At 33.3% G+C, this 20179-nt stretch overlaps 1 protein-coding gene and 1 pseudogene across 1 annotated transcript; both read left to right on the top strand.

Annotated features, from left to right (window-relative positions):
- Nucleotides 1-6134: 6134 nt before the first annotated feature.
- Nucleotides 6135-11048, top strand: LOC121258632 (annotated as a pseudogene).
- A 5680-nt stretch (nt 11049-16728) lies between these two features.
- LOC121258439 (uncharacterized protein At5g01610-like) lies at nt 16729-19757 on the top strand. The gene is made up of 3 exons (XM_041159949.1): nt 16729-16912; nt 17950-18004; nt 19113-19757. The coding sequence occupies exons 1-3, from the start codon at nt 16811-16813 to the stop codon at nt 19490-19492; spliced, it is 537 nt and encodes a 178-aa protein (XP_041015883.1). The 5' UTR covers nt 16729-16810; the 3' UTR covers nt 19493-19757.
- Nucleotides 19758-20179: the final 422 nt, after the last annotated feature.

Genomic DNA, 20179 nt, shown 5'->3' with positions numbered 1-20179 from the left:
CCCATCGATATGGCGGGGTAATCCTCACCCAAATGGTCATATTGTTTTTTGTGGTACTTTCTACAAAAGACAATCGAGATTTGGGTGGGGTTTTGCAGTCATTCAATGTGAATGGCTTCTTGCTTACGCATGCTGTCAATATTTTCACCATTCTGAGCTCGATATAAATGCACTGGATGAGAATGCTTTTATTTAGTATTATTGTGATTTGCATGCTGTTTGGTTGTTGTTTTGTATGAATATGTGAATTGGTCAATTCTGTTACATTATTTTCTACTGAGTCATTGTTTTGTGTTATATTGTGATAGCAAAATAATGTGTAAATTAAACCATTTCAGTTGTGATGATGACAAAGTCTGGTGGAGATATAAGAAACTTATGGTCATTTTCTCAATGGCTAGGTAACCCGGACGGCCAACAAGTGGTGACAACCGGTTGTTACATGAGAGGGTGGCCAAACTTCGTAGATGTCATCATTCGGTTCCTAAGCCAACGATGGAAAAACTCCAAACTTCATAGTTATGTGTCTAACATTTCAATACATTTTTAGAGATGGATTCACAAAACTCTAGACATATGTACTTCACTAACCTCCTAAGTGAAGATCCTCAACTAGACCCCGCTTACGGTGGGCAAAGTGGAAACTCTCCTATGACTATTGATGACTTTCCACCATTACTCTATAACGATCCTATCGGCGTTAGGAAATCAGTCAAGGGTACGAACTTCATCCCGAAGAAGACAAGTTATTTGTTTCCGCATGACTTAATTGTAACCTTGATGTCGTCCAGGAAACAGACCAAAAACACTCACAACTTTGAGAATTTTTTTTGAATACTTCCAACAATTTAAAGAAACCACAAATGACCGGACCATAAAGTCTTTAATACATCGGTGGTCTGTTATTCAAAATGTAACAAACAAATTTTGTGCGAAACTAACACAGGTTGAAGAGTTGAATCAAAGTGGCATGACTGAAACAAGGTAGAATATCCATACTCTTACTTGTTTTACGAATACTTAATTTTTTTATACATTGGTTTAACATAAAATTTTTTGTTTATATGCAAATTTGACAAGGCTTAGGTTATGTACCAATCGCTAGAGAAATGTTCCTTCCAGTTTGAGCATTTTTGGCACCTATTGAAGGACCAACCTAAATGGATTTGGTGTTCCACAAAGGAGGATCTAAAGCAAAGGGAGACGATATCCCCGTCTCCGATCCTGACTCAATGTTCGGGCGCTACGGTAGGTTCAGTTTTTTATCTCGAGGTGGATAATGTGATAGATAATGACGTGATCGAATTGGACCAACTAATGGAAAGGAAAGCTGAGAAAGGAAAACAAAAGGCCCAAGGCACGTCAGCACGTCAGCACAGAAGATTGTTGTCTTCAGCAAGCTGAACTATATGCTTTTGGAGGAGTCACGTGCTAAGGAGAAAGAGTATTTTCGCCTCAATGCCAAAAATATGGAGTATGACAACGAAAAATAGGTAAATAAAATTCGTCTCGAGGATGAAAGACTGAGGTTAGAGGCCGAGAAGATGAAAAATGACAAGGAAAAATTGTTAAATAAAATCCGTCAAGAGGACAAAAGACTGAGGTTAGAGGTGGAGTAACTAGAGCTCGCCAAGAAGGAAGCGGATCAGCGCATTATGATGATGGACGTAAGTGCCTTGCCAGGATTACAGCGGTTATATTTCCAGAAACTGCAGAGTGAGATCATGGGAAGACGCAATGCTGCAGCACATTTGGATTGATTAAATTTTTCTATAAAAAGTTTATTTATTTATTTTCTGTTTCAAACAATGATGGATGCCAATATTATTGATACTAAGACAATTTAATTTTTATTTGCATTGTGTAAATTGATATTTTGAAACAAGAAAATTGGCCATTACAATTTAATAATTATTACAGATTACTTCAAATATAGTCACTACTAACATGAAGGAAATACGAATGAAAATTTAATTAACTCAAATATAGTTTATACTAACATGAAGAAAATACGAATTAAAATTTGATTAACTAAAATATAGTCACTATAAAATGAAGGAAATACCTATCAATTATGCGACATGTCTACTGTTGAGAATATAATAGCCATTGATGTTCAATTAGATCTGCTTGGAGTTGATGATGTGTCAAGCTATCTCTAATATGATGATGACACCGGATGAAGTCCGTAAGCTCAGTTGTATAATTGCGTGACAGTTCCAGGACTTCATCATCAAGTTGATCATACTCAATGTTCGGATCCTCACTATCATCATGCTCGTCTTCAATGATCATATTATATATAATAATACATGCTTTCATTATATTTGTTAGTTCCTTGATTTTGAACATTCAGGAAGGTACATGAATGATTGCAAATCGTTGTTGAAGTACCCCGAATGCAAGCTCGACATCTTTTCTTGCAGATTCTTGTGCTTTTATAAAATTCTTCTTCTTATTCCCTTGTGGTGATGGAATTGTCTTCACAAATGTTCACCCCTTATAATAAATATCATCTGCAAGGTAATACCCCATCTGGTAGTAATTGTCATTGATTGTGTAATTGATTGAAGGAGCATGCCATTGGGCAAGTTCTGTGAAAATAGAAGATCTCTCTAACACATTAATGTCGTTATGGGAACCGGATATACTAAAAAATGCATGTCATATCCAAAGATCATAAGAAACAATTGCTTCTAAAATAATAGTTGGTTCAGGAATGTGGCCGGACTACATATATTTCCAGGCTGTAGGATAAATGTTTCACTTCCAATGCATGCAGTCAATGCTTCTCAGCATTCTTGGGAATCCCCGTTATTCATTAACCGCAAGCAATCAAGCAATATCATTGACATTTAGAGACTGCAAGTATTTATCTGAAAAAATACTTACTATTGTCTTAGAGAATTTTTAAGGATCCCTATTGCGGTGCTTTCACCAATACGTATGTATTCATCCATAAAATCTCTAGTAACCCCATACACCAGCATTTTAAGTGCTGCGGTTATCTTTTGCATAGAAGATAAACCAAGTCTTCTAGCATTATCTTTTATCTAGATGAAGTACGGCTCGTAAGACTTTACCTCATTTAGAATACGGAGAAATAGATGACGACTCATCTGAAATCTTCTTCAAAATAAATTTGTGGGATATACTGGATTTTCTACGAAATAATCACGAAATAGGCGCTTGTGCCATTGAATATAATCACGTCGAATAAACTTATGGCGTTGGCGATTGCCACGATGACTATCCATCGACCTCATCATTAAGAACAACATCCAACTCATTTTTAGAGAATAAGTATGTGAGTAATTTGCGAAAGAAAGTACGAGCCATTTGATGAAAGGAGTGAAAGATCAGGGGAGACGGTTGAATTTTGGTTCTTTAGATCAAATGAGACTTGAGTTTGTCAGAATGTGAATGAAAGCAGAATGCATATTTATAGAGAAAAAAGTTACCGTTTGAGACTAGACAAAAAAAGTTACCGTTAGAGAAAAGACAGAATGTTACTGTCGGAGGTATGAGTTCAAAATGTTACCGTTGGAGAAAACTTTCAAAATCTCACCGTTAGAGAAAAGACAAAAAATGTTACCGTTATAGAAATGACAAAAAAATTTATCATCAATACGTGACTAGGTATTATCATTAGAGAAACTGATAAAGAGTAGATATTAAAAAATACCATCACGTTAGAAAATGCACATATTAAAAAAAATTACTATTTTTATAATACGAGTTTTGGTTTGAAAAATAATATTATATACAGTAGTCAAAATCGTATAAGTATTTAGTAGAATGTGATATTTGAAAAAGAAGATAATAAAACAAAAGAGTCAGTAGTTAAGATTGTAAATGGAAATGAGAGAAAAAAGTAATAAAGAAATAATAGAAAAATATTATTTAATAGAATAGAGATAGAGATGATGAAAGATATGTATGAGGACTTTAAAAAATGAATAAAATTTAGGGAAACATTTTAGGGAATGTGACTTTTAGTTAAATTATAGAGAATTTTATAGAGAACCCAATGTGAATGCTTGTATACAATTATAGTGTTACTACTACATATAGTGTGTATATATATATTATAATGATGTAGTGATACTAAATTATTACTAATACTATATACTACTATATAATAATATATGGTCATAGTGATATTAAACTTGGGACGGAGCTGCTATAGGTGGCTATCGACTCTTCTTAAAAAAAATATATATATATATATATAATTATAGTGATTTAGTTATAGTGAATCAGTGATTAGTATAACTATATAATAGTATTAGTATTAGTATAACTATATATTAGTATTATTTATAGCAATTTAGTATAATTATATTAGTATTAGTATAAATATTAGCTAAAGTTATATAATTTATATTATTATATATAATTATAATTTATATTGTTATATATATTATATATAATATAAAAATATTATAAATAATATTAACAAAATTAATTTAAATATATAATATTGTGAATTGGTCCGGTCCGGTTTTAAAAATCATAAAACTAGAACCAGATTGGTTTCGGCTGGTTTTGGTATTTTTGAAACCGGTTTCGGACCGGTTTTCCAGTTAAAATTTACACCCCTAAGTATCAAGATTAATATTAAAGTGTATTTTCAAAGTCGTGAGAAATAAGAGTCTTGTTAGATACAAGCGTTTTGGCGCCAAATCAAATCATGTATTGATGCTAATATAACTTTTTTTTTATAGAAAAGAAAAACAAAAGAAGAAAAATTTTGAGAGAAGAAAAATGTCTTTTATCTCATGAAAATCATTTTCGTCTTCAATTTGTACCATTTCATTAAACAGATGCTTTACATGTCAGCATCGGTGTGCAGTTTGGTGCACGAACTCACTTGCAAGAAGACTTTTTCAAAAAATAAATATATAAGATTTATTTTAGAGAAATGCTGCTTATCATTTCTACACCACACATTAACATGTAATTTGTTATTTTTATCATTCTATTCAAATACACACAAAAATAACAAATCACATATTGGTGTGTGGTGTAGTGGATAATAAATATAATTTTTCTTTATTTTATTGTCAGTGTGTAGAATATGTCATCCAATGGTTAGACTTAAATTTTAAAATCTAATCATATTATGTAAACGCTTTATTAAATGTGTTATTCACGCCAATTTATAAAAATAAATTTTGAATATATAAAATAAGTCATTATCATGATAATTGAATGCTCGATAATGCTATAAGATTGTTTTTTTTTTTAATCTCTATCCGTGTGTACCTAAAATTTGCACATAAACAAAATCCAAAATCCAAAGAAATTGAATGGAAACTTTATTTCTTGCACTTTTCATACTTCTTCGTTAAAAATAAGAAAAAAACTTAATCACTAACAATTTATATATCTATTAAATTTAAAATTATATAGTTTATGTAAATAAAATATAATTTATAAATAAGTTATAATGGATATTCTATAAAATTATTGAGTAATGGTATTCATCATCCTAATTTTTATCATCCTCTCATTATTCTATGATGTGACATTAGATGATTAGAGATTATTTATTTTATTTCATTTGTGAACCTATCATCTAATACAACATCATAAAATGATGAGAGGATGATGAGAAAAATGATGATGAATAAATTTACTCATTATTTACTTCAATTTCCATTTACTTGTATTTTCCACTTAAGTAGTGATAGGGTTACTACTCTATTACTACTCATCTACTACCAAAAGACATTTCAAGTTTTTTTTTTTATTTTTTTATTATTTTATTTTAAGTATTTTTTTAACATCCTTAATCATTAAGAAAAAATTAAAAAAATATATAACTTTATTAATATACTACCTTAATCATTAAATAAAATAAAACAATTAAAAAATTAAATACAAAAATACTTGTAACCCTATTATTAGGTTGTGTTTGGATATTGAAATGAGTTGAGTTAAAATAATAAAATATTGTTAGAATATTATTTTTTAATATTATTATTATTTTGAGATTTAAAAAGGTTAAATTATTTATTATATTTTATGTTAAGATTTAAAAAAATTATAATAATAAGTTGAAATAAATTTATGTTCCAAACGAAGCCTTATTCTTTCCAATTTTAAAACGCGTTAACTCATTCAAGTTTCAATTCCTCCTCTTAACTCTCGAACTAAGCTCCTACTCTTGGGCCTTTCTGTGCGCTCTCTCTCTCTCTCGCTCTCTCTCACGAGCAATGGAGGCCAAGCTATTAGAAGCTAATATGGCAGGCACTCCAGCCCATAATTTCTTAAAGTCTTCAAGACCCACTTTGCGTTGCGCCTCGCAGAGCACCGTTAACTTTCTCCCGTCAAATTTAGGCAGAAACAGTTTTCGCCCTCCTCAAGCTTCTTGTTCTCTTTCAGTCTCCTCCTCTCCCAGCAGGTACATTGAAGATTTTTCCTTTTTGTTTATATTTCTTCAATTTCTCGCTTGCTGACATCAATATTTGAGCATTAGCAGCCCAATTTTCAAAAGCTAGTCCTGCGTTGTTACAACTGATCCTTTTTTAGCTAAATGATGCAAGTTGGAAAAATAGATAAGAGATTGGTGAGGTTTTATTGTGAAAGAGCATATATATATATATATATATATATATATATATACAACATGCGGGGACGTAATATCAGGTCGTAGTTCACGCTAAAATGCGTAGGTATTTGTGCAACATTAGCTACACGCACCCCATGCGAATGAGAAAATGCATGCCTAATTGCGCAAAAGATTCCATGCAAATGGTCACTTTGGACATATACGATAAATGGGTCAGAGGCGTATTTCGGCCACCGTTTTCGCGTCTCACACTGATCCCGAATTCCCTCTAGAATCAAACCGTAGATGGCGATTTGAAGTGTCTCAGATTTTTTTTTTTCATGGGAGTCGGCGTTGAAAGATGTATGGGTCCCTATGAAACAATCACAAAAAGTAAGACACGTACACATATATACGCAAGGATCTGTGCATGCTTTCATATAATATGGATGGGATATCATGTCGATTCTTTCAAGAAATACAACCTTCATTTATTTAATGTTTGACTAGAGTTGAACTTCTTTCATTAGCCCTATAGCGGGTAGATTGAATGTACAACCTTAAAGAATGATATGTTTGGCCATGTTCAAAAACGAGTGCAAGGCAGATGTTTGAATAAATGCCTTAGAGAGAATTTCATTCATTGATAGTTTTACAATTCTGTTTTTCATTCCATTTTTACAAAGACTTTCCAAGACCTATATATACAGTAGATTCACAACAGCGAGAATCACATTTCAGACTTGGGACCACTTGGTTACACCTCACCATTTCTGTTAGAGAATCTACTTAATTCTGTTATTTGGAATCAGTCTAGAGTCTTCTAGGCCTAGTGGAATATTCTTGCATTGGAGCTGATCCTTCCTGAATTATCCTCCTGGTTCTGATCTGAGGCAGCAGGAATCAATGCCTTAACATTCATGAACAAGCAATAGAAGCAACTGCCATGTCCATTTGTTTATATTTGCTATGATATATATATATCTTGATGTGAAAATACTTGGATGTGGGGAATAGTCTAAAACTTTTGAATAGTGTGGATGAGAACTTGCTAGGATGTTTCACAAAAGAAACACCCCACCAAAAAAAAATAGAGTGACTTTCAAGTGTTGATTAACCAAATTCTCACACGCATCTTCTATTGATACAGATATGCACAGAAGAAGAGGGTGGATGAGAGTAAAACTTTGACTCTAGACTATAATAGGCACTCTTTAATTCGACAAGAGGACAGCATAATATTTAGCCTTTTGGAGAGGGCTCAGTATTGTTATAACGCAGATACATATGACCCTGATGGATTATCCACCAATGGATTCCATGGATCTTTGGTTGAGTTCATGGCCAGGGAAGCAGAAAAGCTCCAGGCTCAGGTTATCTCATCTATGAGAGATAGAGAGGAAAAAAAGAACTTAAGGGACAACTAGAGTTAGGATGTGACAAGATTTCTAATTTGTTTCTTTTTGAAAACTAGTTGGGCAGGTATAAGAGCCCGGATGAGCATCCTTTCTTCCCAAAGGACCTACCTGAGCCATTACTCCCACCTTTGCAGTACCCACAGGTACGGAATCTTCTATTCTTTTTTATGTTCATATTAAATCCACATTACTTGGTTAACAATAACTCCACCGATCCTTAAGTTTATGAAAAATTACTTTTTTGTTTTTTAACCTGTAAACAAAAGTAATTATACTCAATGCTTAATTTCTCCTGGCAATCCATAGCTGTAGTTAATATTCGGAGGAAATTGAGTAATGGGGGAGTTAAATTTTTGCATTTGAATGATTTGAGTGATTTGACTGTTGTATATGGTTGGAGCTTCAGGATTGTTTTTGGATTTATTTGATGCTCTGAGTTTCAGGAATTCATTTGCTTTCTTTTATTCCTTTCTTTTTGATTTATTTTATGGGGGAGGGGGGAGGGGAGGGGGTTGTTATACTCCTTTTGTACATGGGTTGCGTGGAGTCAATTGACAAGAGCTAATCAAACACTTGAAGAAATAGCATGCACAAAATAATTTATTTTGTTGACTACAGTGGCCCATAGGCCAATGTAACTTTCTAGTTAGTTTGCAAGCTCTAGTTTTAAATCTTGAAGACAATGAATGAATTTGTAGCAATTTCAGTTCTAGTTTATACCTTATAAAATCAGTTCTTGGTTGCAATTTTCTGTGAAGGGAATCATATTAGACATACCGCAGTTGAAACTGGCACGTGCCTTTCTACTCCATTTAATTGGAAATGATGAGCTTCCATCCTCCTTGAGATCTCTTTAGATTACATTTTTATTCTATGTTGTTGAGATGTCTCTTTTTCTGATATTCAACTAGGTTTTGCATCCCTGTGCTGATTTGATAAATATAAACAAAAAGGTGTGGAATATGTACTTTAGAGATCTTCTTCCAAGATTGGTGATAGTAGGCGATGATGGCAATTGTGGATCAGCTGCTGTATGTGACACACTTTGTCTACAGGTATGGCATTGAGATTTCGCTCTGTCATCAACTATAACTGAATTTTATTTGGAGAAGGAGAGATACTGCCTTATGATATGAACTGTCATCTTCTTTTCGCTTTGTCAATGGGTAATAAGCAACCCCATCAATGAGCATTTTTTCAATGCAAGCTCTTTCATGAAAAGAATCAAGCATTGCTTCTTGACTGGTTTTACCTTTAAAGAGTTAAAAAATTATCCTCAAGATTAGATCTTTCCTTTATTTTTAATTCTCTTTGGTGTGAAAATTAAGCAAAAATATTCGTACAACTAATCTGACTAAGCTTTAGTTTCAGTGAAGTGCCTTTTTCACTTACTCTTAATTTGCCACTCTGGTCACCTTTGATAGCTTTCATGCACACATAAAATTGCCAAACATGTAGAACAATGGAGTATGCCATCCGATAGTTACTTAAAGGGAGATCTCTCACAACACGTTAGCTAATGCATGGCTTCTAGGCATTAAACTTGGGTCTTAACATGTGTTGGGAAGTTGGTAGTCTGCTGCGAAATTTATCTCTTATGCAAGAGAAGTTTTCTTATTTTGAACCCTCTAGAAATTGATGGGTTACTTTCTTCACCTTCTGAATAAACCAAGTCTCTGCTTGTATATATTTATATTTGTTTGTTATATTATTTGAGAGTGGAAAAAGCAGCATTACCATCAAAAGAATATGTCCATATTTTTTCTCTTGCACCGACAAATATTTGTGTCACTGCTGCTATGTGTAAGAATAATATCATCCTCCACTGCCGGCCTCACCCCCCATTGAGGCATGGCATTTCATTATGTGACTATTAGATATATGAGGCCTAACGCATACCCCATGTTGCTTCACCCTCTCAAAGCCAAAATAGTTACACTATTCCCTTACTAGTAAGCCTCATTAATCCACAGTACCGTGCTCTTGACTCACCTACCTTAGGGAGCTTTGATGTGCTTACAGACATGCATTATGTAGAAAAAAAATCCAATAATATTATCCTTGTTCCAATTCAACTTTCTCATCATATTGGTTTCCAAACTTTCTCGTTCTTTTCTACAACTAAAATGTATAGAACATATTATTGAAATCAAATTATCTTTTCACCACGTCAGAAAGAATATGTAGTAACATATGTCAACTTTGGGCTCATTGGGTATGTTCCATATTTGAACTGAAGAAACTTGACTCATTTTGATTGGTTACATTGCAGGCACTCTCTAAGAGAATCCACTAAGGTAAATTTGTTGCAGAGGCAAAATTTCTCGAGTCCCCTACTGTTTATGAGGCTGCAATTAGAGTACAAGTAAGTGTTGCTGGGCCTGACATAATGTTTTCTGATTCCTTTTTGTTTGGTTAATTCTGTTTTGATTCAATGATTGATTTCCTCAAATTTTAATCGTTTTTCATTTTCTGGGAATATGTGGGTCTTGCAGGACAGGTCTCGACTAATGGAATTGCTGACATATGAAACAGTGGAAGCAGCAATCGAGAAGAGAGTAGAGATGAAAGCTAAAATATTTGGGCAAGATGTAAAGATCAGCCAAGAGGAAGATGAGGTTGATCCTGCATACAAAATCAAGCCAAGATTAGTTGCCAGTCTGTTCAGGGATTCGATCATGCCTCTAACGAAGCAAGTTCAGGTTGAATACTTGCTGCGAAGGTTGGATTAAACAAGAGAATCTTGGATGTGCTTGCTGTTTCTTATTTTAACTTTCAGCACGGAGTCTGTTGGATATGAATATTGATTAAATATCAATATCAAACAGCTTTGAGGGAGCCACTTTGACATCCAAGATGTGCAATGCGGGTCAGCCTGGACCAGAAATCCGGATGTCCAGACACAGGTCAGATAATTGGCCTGCGTAGTAGTGGGTGGATAGCGGATCCGGTTAGCAGATATCCTTCCCCTTCCCCTTCCCATATGTGAAGGATTGTTTGTTGCACTAACAAAAACTAGAGTCTGATTGGAACTTGCATGTCTGGAACTTAAAGAAGTTTGGTTTAGGGCCGTAGCTTGGTGTGTTAATTCGACTCACTCCCCCCACCCCACAGCGAATTAGAATCAACTATTTCTCACCCTTTATAGTGGAGATGTCGTTGTATTAAAGGCTGATATTATATGTTTTCATGTCCACTACTATTCACAAATGATCTGAGATACTCTTAGCATTTAAACGGAGTCATAGTCTTTCGGTTATCTGCGAACAACACATGCTGAACCACTACTCTCCCACCATTTATCTACAACAATATAGAGGTGGTGATTCAAACCAATGGGGTGTGTGAGCCTCATGCGCCTCTCAAAGTGGAGTGTGAGTTCCACGCGCTATCCATCACCGATTCTCCCACTTCTACATGTAGTAGAGGTGGGCAGCGGGACCCCGCCCCCGCTACCCCGCCCCGCATCTAGGGCGCCTAGCGGGGCGGGTGGCGGGGAGGGCCCAACCCCGCCCCCATTTATATATATTATTAAATATATATTTATATTTTACAAATTGTGTATATATAAATATATATTACAATTTGTTAGACTTGTTCACAAAATATGCATTGACAAATTTAAAAACTACATAGTTTAAAAATTAATACACTACAATCTACACAAAATATGCACTAGCAAATTTAAAAATTACATAGTTTTTAAATTATAGTCATATTTACAAAATTTAAATTTATAATTTGGATCTAAAAACATATTTTTAATTACTTTTGCATTTATAAATAATTTTTAAATCAAATTAATGTAATAATTTTTTAAGTGAAAAGAGGCGGGGCAGATTGGGAATCCGCCCCGCCCACCAGGGCGGTGTAGAGGGTGAAAACCCCATCCTCCGCACCATGCAGGGCGAGGTGCGGGAAGGGGTGCCCCTGCCCCGTAGGGGACGAGTAGCACCCCTAACATGTGGAACCTTTACAAGTTCGTTAGCTATACTTGAATTCTTAAGATCTAACTATCCATTGTCAATGCGTAAGTTTAAAGTGTCGGTACAATTTTTAATGCTTTTTATATGCCAACAAAATTACGATGGGTTCCTATTCTTGTTTATGTTGTTGATTTTTCTAAAATAAAAAGTGAAATGCATATCTCTATCTTATATGTGGAGACAAGTCGAAACTTAAAATTCATCTCACTATCACTCTTGTTTTCATTTGGCTATTCTTCTTGTAATTAGAGCATTGGCAATGGCCTAGGTCTAAAATTTAGCTAGAATGTTAGATTTTGGTCATAACATGGACTTGTAGCTAGATTAGTCCACATTGGACTAGCTATCTTAAAGTCTAAATAATAATAAAATATTATATATTTTAATAACATATATATATATTTTAATATTTTACAAATACACGGACTTGTAGATATGCCAAAATCAACAAACAATAGACAAACAATATGCCAAAACAGAGATGGTAGATAATCAATATCCAATATGAAATGCAATACACCATACCATTTTAGAGAATCAAACGCAATACTAAAATTGCCCTATCACAATATGCCAAAACAGAGAATCAATGATAGATGAAATCACAAATTTTAGATCATGGAACCCAATAAAATACCAAGCAAATCTGTGGATACACCATAAATCCACCATACCATTTCATCCTCAAAAGAAAAAAAAAAAGAAATTAAAATTAACAAAGCATTCACTCAAATCGCACAACTAGATTTCTAGTGGCAGATGTTGTATAGGGTAAAGCCAAGCCGATTCATGGATGAATTTGTAGTGCCTTTTGGACGATTCGTGGAGCCAAGCCGATTCAATAATTATTTATCCTGGGTAGCAAATATGAAATGCAATACACGATACCATTTTAGAGAGTCAAACGCAATACTAAAATTGTCCTATCACAATATGCCAAAACCGAGAATCAATGATAGATGAAATCACAAATTTTAGATCATGGAACCCAATAAAATACCAAGCAAATCTGTGGATACACCATAAATCCACCATACCATTTCATCCTCAAAAGAAAAAAAAAAAAAAAAAGAAATTAAAATTAACAAAGCATTCACTCAAATCGCACAACCAGATTTCTAGTGGCAGATGTTGTATAGGGCAAAGCCAAGTCGATTCATGGATGAATTTGTAGTGCCTTTTGGACGATTCGTGGAGCCAAGCCGATTCAATAATTATTTATCCTGGGTAGCAAATTTGCAGGTGATTTAATCACTCGATGAAGGTAAAGTGAGAATCGGAGAAGAGGGAGAGAAGAGACAGCACGAAGAGGGAGAGAAGAGCAAGGAAGAGAGACTTACGTTGAAGACCACGAGACGATGGCAATCGCTAGAGAATGCGACGGCTAGAGAGAAGGGGACGCTGCGGGCTGGGGAAGAATGGGGTTGAAGGAAAATGTCTTGCAGGTTGAAGAAGAAAGGGGCGAAGACAGAATACACAGAGAAGAGGGAGAGAAGAGCGAAAAAGAGAAAACAACTATTGAAGACCACAAAGACGACGACTTTTGGCTGGAGAATGCGACCGCTAGAGAGAAGGGGACGCTGCGGGCTGGGGAAGAATGGGGCTGAAGGAAAATGTCTTGCGGAGAAGAAAGGGGCGAAGACAGTTTCGGGAGAAAGAAAAAAAAAATAGATGAGATGAGGGTTTAGGATGAAGAAGAAAAAAATCGAGGGAAGGAAAGAGCGGGAGGTAGAGAAATGATAAAAAATTAATTTAGTGTGTATACAGTCCCTCTCCATACTTGGCGAGCTGCTAACATTTACTGTAGCAGATATGTTAAACTTAATATATTTAGTTAGGCCAATGTTGGGGTTTTTTTTTCACATTCCCTTTTAATTTGAATTTGTATTGGCAAATGGCTAGGTCATTATTAATGCTCTAAGTATTCAATCTTTTTTCCCAATTTAACCCTTTGACAAGAAAGCCACAAAAGTTTTCTTGAAGGAGTTCTGAAGTTTTACAATGATGCTTTACATTATGGATCTAGGACTTTTAACCAGTTTTTCCCTTATATAAGTCGTTTTCATCTCACCACAGATCATGAAAAAGAAAAAGGGCATTGCTAAATCCACTGAGGAGAGAATCCTCACCGATCAGGCATTTTTTTAAACATTTTTTTAAACCACTTAAGTATTTTTTAAAAATAAAAAAGAAATATAAATTTATTTAAAAATACTTCTTTAATTATTAAATAAAAAATAAATAAAATTTGTTTATCAGAAAACACCTCTGAGGCTTAAATTAGTTTTTGTGTATAGGAGAGAAAGAGAGTGATAACTTGACCTCAAAATTATATTTGTATCAAAGCTTTTATACTCCCCTTTACTAGTGATCACTGTTCTTTCTATTCTTGAATTATCTACCTCTCGTCGTCCTTTGTTGGGGACAGTATCTCCCGCCCGGATCTCCTGTCAACGGTCTATGTTGACATATTTATTTAGACGAGGGATGAATATAAAATCTGTCGGTTTTAAATTAAATTTGATGCTTTGAAAGAAAAGTCATGAAATAAGGAACACACTTTCGAGCTGGCAAACACTCAATCATGACCCCACCATATCAATATGCTGCTTGCCAACTTCCGAGCATTTGCATAGGTGCATTTTTTTTTTTTAAATGTTAAGAAATGTATTGAATTGGTTTTTTTTTTTAACATTAAGAAAAATATTTTTTAATATTTAAAAAAAATACAAAAATTGATCATTCTATCGGTAGACCATTGATCCTCCGCAGAATTATAAAACAAAATAATTAAATTACAATTAGAATGGTCTGTTTCACATATTTTTTAAAAGAAAAATTTTAGATATAAACTTCACATCCTGCACATTTATTTAAAAATATATCATTTTATTTTTTTATCCACGTAATGAAAATAATTACATACATATTTGTAAGTAAAATTAGATAAAATGGTAAAATGTCGTGTTTTTAAGTAGGTATTTATTACGTATAAAGCTTATGAGTAGTACCGCTCTTTCTAAAAGAATAAAAAAAGATTTCAGCATTTCGATATATCGTAACTGTTGAAATAACTTAGAATATTTAACTATAAATAAAATTATTAAATAAAATAACACTGTTTATAAATTTATTTTTATAAATATTTTCTTTTTGTAGTCGTAATAATTATTTGATTAATTGTGTATAGAAATAATTATATTTAATTATTTATGTAGCCATTTCATTTTCATTGTCGCAGTACAGCAGCCGTAAACAAGTAAATCGGTTACAACACATTGGACAATATATTATACAATAATATTATAAAATAAAGATATTTTTATAAAATAATATTATTTTTATAAAATATTTTATAAAAATATCTCTCGTTTAAAATATAATTATACAAAATATTGTAAAAAGTATCATGGGTAAATTATTTTTCATTATAAAAACGATTTCACTTTAAAATATTTCTCAAGAGACTTGCTTTTCACCTGAGAATAAAGCTAGTTTGCCGCCTAATCATACCGTTCAGTTGGATCGTCATTTTTTTTTTATTTAATAATTAAAGAAGTGATTTTAAATATATTAAAATATTTTTTTATTTTTTTAAAATATTTTAAAATAAATATAAAAAAAATTAGATAAAAAAATACTAATTTTACACTAACGGTCAAAGCGGCACGCTAGCTTTACTCTTTCACGTGGACAGTTTGACAGTAGCATGTCTGTCTTTTTTTTCTTCTTTCTTGTTTGTCTGTTAATAAGTGTCATACACCCACCAGGGATAATTCTCACCAAAAAGCTAAATAATTTTTTTTAAATATTTTTTAAATATTAAAAAAAATTCAAAACATTATTAGAAAATACTTTTTAATCATAAAATAATAAAAAAAATTAATGAGAATTTTCGATAACCACTATCGAGTGAATTGCAGTTGCGCGCTGTTTCGAGAAAAAAAATTAAATTTTTAATAATATTTACAATAAATATGAGCTATATATAAAAAATTAATTTTTAATCATTAAGTTTCACTCTTTTTTAAAAAAGGGTGCGTCCATTTGAAATTACTATATTTAGTATTATTTATTGAGAAAATCTATTTAACAAATCATTATTTTAACACCCAATAAACTTTTAATGTGGAAGTTTTTTCACGTCAATTATGCTAAATGCTAAAAAATTATTAGTAATTTAGTTTTTTTTAAAGGCGATGTGTTAAGTTCTTAACATATTTATATGTTGCAAAACTTATTTATTTACATAGATGAGATGTGATGAGATGAAATGATAATTGAAAGTAGAATAAAATATTGTTAGAATATAATTTTTTAAAATTATTTTTATTTTATAATTTAAAAAAATTGAATTGTTTATTGTATTTTACGTAAGAATTTATAAAAATTGTAATAATTAGATTAGATAAAATAGTTTATGAAAACAAACGAGGTCGTAGACTTGATTTGGTTTCACACACATTATTTCATTCTATTTCATATTATCGTATCTTATTTTAATATAAAAAAAATCATTTAAATATAAATATTTTCAATTTCAAATTTTTAATTTTTTTGATTTAAACATTATCTAATCATTAAAATTTTATCAAATTTTTAAATAAAATATAAAAAATTATTCAACTTTTTTAAATCATAAAAAAAAAATATTATTACTCGTTTTAACTTTATAATTTTTTTCTTTTTTCAAAATTTTATAAAATATTTTAACTTAGATTATTTTACTATTATTCGTAAATTATTTCGATTTATCTGTATACTCGTCATGCCACTGCCAGCTTCAGATTTGCTCACTCGTCAGCCACTACCTTCCTACACTATCGTACTTTCCCCGAGAGAGAGAGACGATGGAGAAAGCTCTGACAAAGGTGGGTAGCTTGAAGGTTGGGAGCTCATGGATTTCGAAGAAAGCAAAGGAGGAGTTCTCTAATCTCAGTGAAGACATCACTGTGAGTGTGGACTTTTGTGTATTGTTCCGTTGGTGTTCCTTTCTGTTGGCCTTGCAGGGTGGTTCCCTTTTATGGTTTTGGTTGTAATTCTGGTCATTATGTTTATAATGTGGCTCGATTGAAGTGTACCCACTCTCTTGATTTTCTGTTAATCGTTGATTGACACTGAAATTAGCAGTAGGATGTGAGATCTGTGAATATTTCCCAGGAAAGACGAGTTGGAGATTGCTTTTCTAATTTAAAAGAAAATATTTATTTGTTAATGTTGTGCTCGCTTCGATTATATCTTTGGAGGGACGTTTGCGCGATGATGGGGATTGGGGTAGAAAAGCTCCTGTGTTGATGGAAGTGAAAATTTGGGCATGCTATAGCATTTCTTTTTGTTTTCTTATTGCTTTTTCTATGGTTGAGCTTCTAGAATGGAGCGGGGGAATTCGGTCCAAAATGGCATAAGATTATTTCGATTATGTCTCGATATGTTCTAAACGGCTTTGAAATTACTGGGTAGAGTGCTCCTCGGTTAACACGATTAGGGTATCATGTATAGCTAACATAATTGGAGGCATTTGTGTAGTGAGGATTGAAGGCCACATTTGGAAGTTTAACTCTGCAAAGACATGGTGATGACATGGAAGAGGCACTTAGTCTTGCAAAAACTGTGTGTTTTTCACAACCCACTTAAGCATTGCCTCTTCAGATTTACATCACACAGATTTTTCAGATACTAGTTGACCAGTGAAATAATCCTTGTACATTGCATTGCTTATTGTAAACCTCTTGACTGTACTTTTTTTAGGAGTTAGTCATCATTTATATTCTCAACACCTCTTGACTGTATAAAACCTGCAGTTTGTGTATTAAAAGAGTACACTATTAATACTAAGCATATTAATAAACATTTATAATAACAAACTATATAATCCTAAGAACCTTGACACATCTGTTTGTTGTGGTATTCATACTACTTTGGAAGCATTTGTGCTTAGTTTTGACGTTAATGTTATCTCTTTTCCTTATAAGGTTGCTTTCTGTTGCAGACTTTGTCAAACACAGTTGAAGAAAAGGCAAAGTGGATTTTCAACAAACTAAAAGGTGACTATATTTGAACTGAGCATGCTCCATTATGCCTGAATCCATATTCCTTATGTGCAAATGCTTGACAGGCTACTTGATTTTCCTTCACATAGAGCCTTAATGTTTTCATACCCCTTACCATAAGAGTTGGCACTTGTCAATAAATGGCAGCACACATCACGAACCTAGCATAAAATACAATTTGGGAGGAATTTTGTGCCATCATTTGATGGAAGCTGCATGAAATATTTGTGAACTCATCCGCATGTTTAGTGATTGCAATTGTTTCCTCAAAAGAGGTGGATACATTTAGGCCATCAACCTGCAAACTCGTTAATTGTGGCAAATCTTCCTGGCACGGGCATGTTTGATTAGTGAAAATTTCTCGAATTGTTAGATTTCTTGAAAAAAATAAATGTTGAGAGGAGTTTTGTATTCAGTTTTGCAAAAGAGGGTAGGTAGAATGAAAGTTGTTTAGTTAAAACTTTTCTGTGATATGTTTGTGTTGGGCTCTGTGAAAATGAGTCGGTAGAATTGAAAAGTTGTTTGGATGAAAATTTGTCAGATGTGTTATTTTGGGTTTTTGTGAAAGTTATCGCAGTTTTTGTTTTGCTTTTCACAGAAGCTGGGGGCAAATGATTAGATGGATTTTTTTAGAGATGAAATTTCTTTTGGTGTTGAAAGAGGTTTGGATTGACAGTGAAAATATCTATGAATTTCTGAAAACTCCGTTGGCATCCACATGTGAAAATATGAGCTTTCTTTGTTTTCTTTGTAAAAAACCATGTTCTTTCATTTGTGAACCTCATTCTTTCTTTTTATAAACCCTCTTACAGAAATGTTAGCATTTGGATTTTTTTCACTGGATTAATTTCATTCATTGCCCCTTATATTTCTATGTTTCGACTTCAAACTAATCTTTTAAATAGTTTGTCATTGGTCTATGAGGTGAAACTTTTTGTAAGAAATAGATACAATTTTCATTTCATTTCAGCTAGTGCAAAGAATTTGTAAATTTAACAATACCGTAACACGAAATTTATGTTCTGCCCGAACATTGTTGTATATTTTTATTTCCTTTTATTTAACCTTGAAAAAACACTAACTTGAAAATGGCTATCAACAGGGAAGCCACTGAAAAGTTTACCAGATCTCCTTCAAGACTACAACTTACCACGAGGCCTCTTTCCCAAGAACATCACCTGTTATGAATTTGATGAATCCAAGGCCAGGTTGATTGTGTACTTGCCTTCTGTATGTGAGGTCAGCTTTAAAGACTCCTCGGCAATAAGGTATGCTACTCGGGTCAAGGCAATTTTGCTGAGGGGAAAGCTTACAGGCATAGAGGGAATGAAGACAAAGGTTCTGGTGTGGGTTAAAGTGACAAACGTAGCAGTTGAGGGCTACAAGTCTGATAAGGTTTGGTTTACTGCTGGTGTGAAGAAGTCAAGGCCTAAGGATGCTTATCAAATGCCAAGTGATGCTGTCAAAGTAGAAGAATTTTGAAATGAGAGTAGATATTCATTGTCTTTGGAGGTAACCTTTTTGTGTCTCTCTTGTATACTTCCAGTATACTTGAGTTGCGCCTTTTGCGTTTATCAAAAAAGATTTATTACTCAAAAAAAAAAAAAAATCATTGTCGTAAAGCAAAAATCAAATTTACGGAGGTAGATGACCTAAATCATTGGTAACCTCACTTCTCACTGTGTAAGATTGGATGCACTATTATGATTCTCAGTGTTTCAAATGCATCAGCTCTAGGTTTAGCTCATGTTGTTCAGCTTTGAATGTTTGTCGTTGCGGTCCAAGCTTTGAGGATATGTCACAAGTTTTGAGTGAATACCCTGCAATTGGTGACCATGCTATGGGTTCATGATGTTCTTGTGCCTTTGAAATTTTAAGCAAATCGTTGTTGTAATTTTTGTGTTGGCGTAGAATATAATATTCTGGATCCTTGGTTGATAAAGATGGCACTTGAGATGACAGAATTCAAATGTGGACTATTGAATTCGCAAAATGTCCTTTGCTTCAATGTATTGCAAAATTGAACAGCCTCACGCAAAAGTGGAATTCTTCTTGGCTGCTCAATCACCCTAGCCCTTAATTAAAATGAAGAATGCTTGGTCTATAAAGAGACATCAAGTTCTACGGGCTCAAACTAATACCGTGGGCTCTCGCTCTGTGGACAGATGC

Source organism: Juglans microcarpa x Juglans regia, chromosome 3S, assembly GCF_004785595.1.
Source record: "Juglans microcarpa x Juglans regia isolate MS1-56 chromosome 3S, Jm3101_v1.0, whole genome shotgun sequence".
NCBI lineage: Eukaryota > Viridiplantae > Streptophyta > Magnoliopsida > Fagales > Juglandaceae > Juglans > Juglans microcarpa x Juglans regia.
Note: the sequence above shows the minus strand (reverse complement) of the source record. Positions and strands in the feature narration are given on the sequence as shown.

Coding starts and splice junctions, on each gene's coding strand:
- LOC121258439 (XM_041159949.1), top strand. CDS start 16,811: ATGGAGAAAGCTCTGACAAAGGTGGGTAGCTTGAAGGTTGGGAGCTCA. Junction 16,913..17,949: donor ATCTCAGTGAAGACATCACT/GTGAGTGTGGAC, acceptor TTTCTGTTGCAG/ACTTTGTCAAACACAGTTGA. Junction 18,005..19,112: donor GATTTTCAACAAACTAAAAG/GTGACTATATTT, acceptor GGCTATCAACAG/GGAAGCCACTGAAAAGTTTA.